Here is a 7103-nt window from a genome sequence, read left to right as displayed (position 1 = left end):
TTATCACTCCCAGAAATTTCTGTAAAAATAAATTAAACATTAGTTTTTTCAGGCAATCAGATTGTTTGGAAACTTTTCATTTGTAAGCCTTAGCAATTCATTCCTTGGGGTGTAAAAGTGATGTGACACAAATTCCCATTACTATCAAAGCCTCTCCAAAATGGGGAAAAGAAGAGAACATCCCTTCAAACAGAGGTAAATTTGTGTTGACCTTTAAAAGTATTGAATGCACGAGGACAACATAGTTACTGACCTATGCTTGTCCAGCTTTACTGTCAGAGAAATAATGAAACTTTTAATATGTGCGAAACAGTAAAATTATAATCTTATGATTAATACGCCTTCATAACAACCGTTCAATTTAAGGTTTTTATTCACATCTTTAAGAGGGATTTCATTAATATTTAACATATTCAAATCATTATTTACATATCTAATGATCGACACATTGCTACTGTTTTTGTTTCAGCAAAAAGAGAAGATTATGGTGGAATTAAAAAAATGAATGAGTACTTTGTAAATGCATAAACTAGAATATTAAGGATTAACTTCCTGCATGATTAGCAGGAAAAAATGTTAAACTAAAATAAAGGATTTATTAAACTAACAACGACAAAAAGAAGTATTTTGTATGGATTGGAAGGGGCATAGATTAATTTAAAAACATCAAAATCACATTTGGATTAAATGCAAAATGGTGTATTTATTTGCTTAACATCTTTGTAGAAGAAAACAATCTTTAAATTGTGTTAGAAACTAATGTGGTACACCGGGGAAGCAGAATAAGAATATTAAAAAGTAGGAGAAATATGTACAAGCTGTAAGTCATGCATCAGTATGAAAAATAAATACTCTGCTGTTTTACTTTTGCTTTTCATTTAGTCTCACAGCGACTGAAGAACTTCTAATTTTTTACTCCTAACTAGAACAGACACATTGAGTGTTAGAAATAAATCTGTATATTTTGAACAAAAAAAAAAAAAAAAGAGAGATGTTTTTAAAGAAGCCTGATAAAAGATCGAATGCCTTGGTGAACTGTTGAGCAATTTCTTACTATGGAGTAAAGTTATTAAAAATCACAATAATCCTATAAATATCTTTACATTACGCAGTTCTTGAAATACAAAACAAACAAAAAATGACATGAATTCTCCCGCTCTGCCTTCTTGCCTGTCCCTGTACAATCACTCATATAGAGAAGAGAGGTTTCATGTTGAACTCTCAGCACAGCGTGCAGGTGGAGGACTTGGGCGGCTGCTCCAGGATGGACTCACGCCGCAGGTCGTTGGGCAGGGTGCCGCCGGGGCCCCACACATTGAGCTCTCCGTAGATCCCGGTCTCTATCATCTCCTCCTGCCAGGGAATGGGGATGTTCCCTGTGGCGAACTCATCGAAAAATTCCTTGTCTACGTCTTCCAGAGCCACGCCTTTCACCGTGGAGAAGGCGCCGACGTTGTCCAGGTCCTTGGCGTACACCGTCTTGGAGTCTGGCACGAAAGGGGGAGGTAGGATTCCTGAGGGGGACAGAAGGTTAAAGAGTTTGTCTTAGATAGTTTGACGTTGGAGACATCGATGTTATAAGATTCACATCAGCAACAGGATATCTAATGTTCTAGTTTTTTTTACTTTAGTGAGCAACTCAATTAATATTTTACTCTAACAAAGGTTTAGTAAAGCTTGTACATTGAAATGTTTCAACTGATTTAGTTGAGTCTACTTTTCAATAAAACCAAGGCTTTTAGAAACCTATTTGGACTTGTGGACAGTCCAAACAGAGTTGGTCAAAGCTGGGAAATGATCAGAACCTTGTACATTTTAAAACTCTTCTCTGACGGGTGGGCAGGGGATTTGTTTAAAAAAGTTTTTAAATGTAGAGCAGAAACGTCCTTTTGGTGACACTAACAGCTTGCGTCTGGACATTTGTTTCTGTCACAAACTGACCTGCGTTCAGTTTCCTCCAGTTAATGTCCTGGAAGAAGGGGTGAGCCCTCAGCTCGTCACACGAGCCGTCCTTGAACCCGAACCTCTTGTCAACCTCCTTGCACAGCAGACCCTCGCAGATGGACCGGGCGCTCTCGCTGAACTTTTCCGGATAGGTTACGGGATCGTTCAGAATCCGTTTCTTCACCACCTTGTTCTCCACCTGATGCGACAAAATCAAACTTCTGCTCAAACTCCAAAATCAAGAAGCTTGTTTATTTGCGCAGCCTTTCTGTTCTGTCTACCTTCTCTCCGCGATTCCTGAAGGGTCCTTTAGCAGCCAGGAACTCATAGAGTGTGACTCCCAGAGTGAAATAATCCACAGAGTAGTCGTACTCTTCGCCTTTCAGAAGCTCGGGAGCCATGAAACCTGAACAGGAGAATAAGAAGTTCTCAGTGTTTAAACTGGAGCATCAATTTAGATTTGATGTAATGAATGAAATAATAACAAACACCAAACATTTATGTTAGAATTATTTTGCTTAGTGTCTCAGTTGGCTACTGCTGTAGGAGATCTGTTGATAAAAAAATAAGCAATCTAATCTTGACTCTAACTATTTTCCTTGTAGTTTGGTTTTCTTAATTTAAGATCATGTCTCTTCAAGGCCATCATTAAGTCAAATTTTTTTAAAAAATGACACAGACACAGACACAGACGGAGGTTCTTAACCAAATCAAAATCGTGTCATTAGGTATAAAAAGAAAAGCCTGCATGATAACCAGAGCGTTATAGGATCTGTTTTTTTTTTTTTTAAGTTTAAGACTTCAAAATATAACCGCTGACATTAAATAAGGATTAACTGTGTTGCTCTCACACATTCAGTTGAAGTCAAAAGCCTTTGTTTAAAGAAAATGTTCTTAAGCTCACTGTGTAAATGTGTTGTCTGTACCTGGAGTTCCAGCATAGCCCTTGATTTTGAGCTGATCGTCTGCCAGCTCCACGGCGAGACCCAGATCAGAGATTCGTACGTTACCTTTGAGAAGAAAAAAAAACAGCACAGAGATGTCAAGAGCTCACTCTCTGACAAACTTTATTTTCTATAAAAATAACTATATCAACACTAGATGTAGCATGACAAAACAAAACCATCTGTTTAGCGTGTTTTTGAATCCTTGTAAATCCAAGAGAAAAAGCTTAACTTTTCCCAGAAATGCAGTTTCATACTGCTTGAACTTTTTTGATGCATTGTTTTATATACAGTTATCAGAGTAAAAGATGCTAAAACACAAATGTAAGACACAAGTTTCAGATTTTTAATTATATAAACCAAACCAAAAATTAAAGCATGATCTTTTTTCTTCTGCTGCTCAACTTTGCTTTGCTCTGTCACATAAACCATTGAAGTAACGTGACAGAATAGTTCTACAGGTAAAAAGACTTCTGTTAGGGTATAGATATTTAACAATCGTGGGCAGATTTGATTTATGAGATTTATTTGCAAGAAAGAATTTCACTTTCAACCCTTTTTGCCATGTTCACAAAGCAATGGCACTTCATTTCCTATAAGTAAATGTTTTACTTAACCAAAATCAACCCTGGGTTTTAGCCATTGGCTTAAACCTTTGAAAAATAAGGGGGGAACTAGTCTATGCTGGTGAGTTAGCTGCATTTAAAGCTTCTCCCTTTAGTCGAGTGCATGTGTTTCTGACCCTCATTGTCCAGTAGCACATTCTCTGGCTTCAGGTCTCTATAGATGATCCTCTTCTGGTGGAGGTGCTCCATGCCCTGGATAATCTGTGCCGCATAGTAACAGGCCCGTGGCTCATCAAAGCCTGGGTTGTTCTCATCCACGTTGTAGATGTGATACCTGGAAGCAAAGTTATTGATCAGAGACAAGGAGGGAGATATTGTGTAATTTGAACTTCGTGGAAGATGATATGAAACAAACAACAATAATAATTTAAAAAAGGTGTAAAAGTGTTGATAGAAGTTCTAACCTCAGGTCTCCTCCATTCATGATGGTCATGACCAGACATAACTCGATTTTTGTCTGGAAGGCATAAGCCAAGGAGACAATGAATCTGCTGTGAACTCGGGCGAGGATCCTTTTCTCCACCATCGCCCCCTAGAGGCAGAAGAAGGTAGTAGTCGTAAGTAGCTCGTCCTGACCATCTTCATTCACAGGCTTCTTACTAATCCCCCGTCTAGCTTTGAGGAAATATTGTAGTTGTTCCTTCTACTACATTGTCAAATTTCATGGTTTCCCTGTAAGCCACCAACTCTGCCGACTTAATCACACAGTGTGTTTGAGAGCCTTCTATATATATATATATATATATATATATATATATATATATATATATATATATATATATATATGTATATATATATATATATATATATATATATATATATATATATATATATATATATATATATATATATATATATATATAAAAAGTAAGTAGTAAAGTAAAATGTGAAGACTAATGTATTTCTCTAACTTACTGGGTCTGGCAGTTGTATGCAGAGTATTTCGATATAGACTCAGTAAATATTACTAAAGCCAGTTTAATCAAGTTTACATTGAAAATTATAATTCATTTTGGGAGTAATTTGTACAGACAATGTGCCTGAAATTTGACTCCGAACACAGCTTGCATCGCATCAACAATACACAATAGATTCAGAATCTCTTACCTCATAACCTTTTCTTTTCTTTAACCTTTTCTTGTTGAGCTTTTTGCAGGCGTACAGTTTTCCTGTGCCTTTCATCTGACAAGCGGACACTTCCCCAAAACCACCTTTACCCAAAACACGGAAATCCAAAAACCAGTCCTCTCCCACCGGCTGCATCTCCAGCCACTTCCACTGCAGGAACCTCTTCAGATACATGCTCTCCAGGAAGAAAGTATAGGGCACTTCTTTGAGGAAGTCCATGACGCTGTCCATGGTGTCATTGAAAAGATCGTCACTGGCTTCTTGGTGTTTCTCCTTGACCTTTGTGATGCCATTCTCCGGCAGAAAGGGGCAGTAATACTTGGCATCGGGCTCCATGTACCGAGACAGGATCTTGCTGGCTTTACTGGTTCTGTCCTCGTCCTCAGCCATGTTGTATTCCTCGATATCCTTCCAAAGACGGCAGGGGCCTTTATACTCGTTGTTGGAGTCTAGGAACTCCTGGAAAAGCCGTTTGCCAATGGGCTGCTCCACACAGACGGTGTTGAAGCCCAGATCCGAGGTTTCACGTAGACCTTCACAAACTGTGATGTGAGGCAGCTTCAGGCGGGAGCGGTACTTCTTGTCTCGGTTGACGGCTGGATTGGCGGTGCCATCGAAGCTCCCACGGGCAGAGATGTAGGCTGAGTTGGCCACCACTGTGGTCAAGCCACCAATATCCATGGCGATACAGAAAAAAAAAAATCTATTCAAAGAGGTTTTAGCTGAAAGTCTATAAACGAGGAAGCCCAAAACAAGAAGGAGAAAGTAGGGATTTATTCTTCCCTTAGGGATTTTAGAGGCAACGTTTATCAGCCACCTATCAGCCGCTCACTGCAGAGACCTCAGTGAGGTGATCACTGAAGCTCACAGCTTCTTCTCGCCCCTTCACACACATGCAGACACACGCAGATCGGCCTGACTCATCACCTTTCTCCAAAGGGATTTATCCACTCCGTTATCTCTCTAATGCTATGTCCTGTGCTTAGCCCATGTGCTCGCTGCAAGAGACAAAGAGGCTGAAAACAGAGCAAAGAAAAGACAAGGGAAGCAAAAGAGAAGCAAGAATACATCAAAGTTCATTACATTACAGACAAAATAATATGCATTTTCATGATTTCCTCATACATTTGGTCAGAGCTTATTGCAGTGTCATAATGTAGCTTTAGTCAGTATTTGTGCAGGCTTTATAATGGTCTTACTGGTTTTCCTTTGGCTTTTGGTGCTTTTTCTCCCATTCTGTATACCTAACCTATTAACAGTGTGTTAAAAATTAAGAAAGTGGACAGGAGGAGAGCAGAAAAACAGGTTTAAAACCCTTTGTAGAATATATTAAATATTTCTGTATTTTATATCTTAAGAAAACAGGAGAGGAGGAGATTCCAGATCGAGGACCTGAAAGTGAGACCATTCTACATTTGATCATCTACACTAGGTGATTCTTTAAATTCAGGAGGCTTGCCATGCCTCAGTAATTCAAAAATCAAAGTTAAACGGCAAATATTCCTCTGACCTTGGTCTCAGTTACATAAGCACTGAGAGAGAAAGACAAAACACGGTCAATGTCTCAAAAACCTACAAGTGATGAAGCCTTTTGTAATAAATCTCTTTGCGACATTAAATCCTAAAACTCTCAGCATACTTAACTGAAAATAAATTTATAATTTCAGTCACTCCGAAACTGTTTAAATGCAACAACTTTTATAAAAAAAAAAAAAAAACTGCTTTTATTCTGGCCAAATCTCAACTGATTTAAATGTTGTTTTTTTTAGTTTATTGAACATACAATAAACATCGATTTGAATGGAGCAACATGAAAAATAAAAAAAATATTTTATCATCATTACTGTTATAGTTTACTATTTTATAAAATGTCTTAACGAACAACGCCAATGCAGCCACACATGTAAAAATGTCTTTATCAGTGAGCTATTAACCATCTCCTCCCACTAATAGGATGATGAAGTCTTTCAGAGATGTGCTGACAACAAAGTTTGTAGGTTATCAGCTTATGCAGGTCTTCTCGGATGCTTGCACACACACACACACACACACACGCACACGCACACGCACACGCACACACACACACACCCACGCACGCACACACACACGCACACGCACACGCACACGCACACACACACACACACACACCACGACACGTGTGGAGCCGTCGCATTCATAGCTGAGCGTCACGCCGATTTCCACAACTCCTGGGAACCAGACGTTTAAAGGGTCACGTGGATTTATGCATGTGAAGCTGCTCCATTACATGCTACTGAAGTGCAAAACGTGAAATAAATGTCATTACAATTAATTTTTCTTCATTTGAGTTCTCTTTTGTTTAATTCTCACGAAAAGTGCTAAATATTTAAATTATTTAAATCTGAAATTCGGAGCCTGAAAAACATCAGGAATGTTGATTGTCGTTAATACAGTGAACCCAGAAATGAACACTTTAGTTGTC

General features: G+C 38.5%; 1 protein-coding gene across 1 annotated transcript; it reads right to left on the bottom strand.

The window, feature by feature from the left end:
• Nucleotides 1-355: 355 nt before the first annotated feature.
• grk1a (G protein-coupled receptor kinase 1 a) lies at nucleotides 356-6654 on the bottom strand. The gene is made up of 7 exons (XM_008404386.3): nucleotides 4622-6654; nucleotides 3919-4046; nucleotides 3631-3788; nucleotides 2871-2954; nucleotides 2226-2350; nucleotides 1942-2143; nucleotides 356-1514 (listed from the first exon to the last, which is right to left on the bottom strand). Exons 1-7 carry the CDS (start codon nucleotides 5321-5323, stop codon nucleotides 1222-1224), a joined length of 1692 nt encoding a protein of 563 aa, XP_008402608.2. The 5' UTR covers nucleotides 5324-6654; the 3' UTR covers nucleotides 356-1221.
• Between the last annotated feature and the right edge of the window lie 449 nt (nucleotides 6655-7103).

This window comes from Poecilia reticulata, chromosome 3, assembly GCF_904066995.2.
Source record: "Poecilia reticulata chromosome 3, P_reticulata-male-v2, whole genome shotgun sequence".
Classification (NCBI taxonomy): Eukaryota; Metazoa; Chordata; class Actinopteri; order Cyprinodontiformes; family Poeciliidae; genus Poecilia; species Poecilia reticulata.
The sequence above is the reverse complement of the archived record's forward strand: the minus strand, read 5'-3'. Positions and strand labels throughout refer to the sequence as shown.

What these genes read in the sequence shown, in the direction of transcription:
- grk1a (XM_008404386.3), bottom strand. Translation starts at nt 5,323, where the DNA reads ATGGATATTGGTGGCTTGACCACAGTGGTGGCCAACTCAGCCTACATC. An exon ending in TGTGCTACTGGACAATGAGG is followed by an intron (nt 2,955 to 3,630) that starts GTCAGAAACACA and finishes TTCTTCTCAAAG; the next exon opens with GTAACGTACGAATCTCTGAT. An exon ending in TCAGGAATCGCGGAGAGAAG is followed by an intron (nt 2,144 to 2,225) that starts GTAGACAGAACA and finishes TTGTCGCATCAG; the next exon opens with GTGGAGAACAAGGTGGTGAA.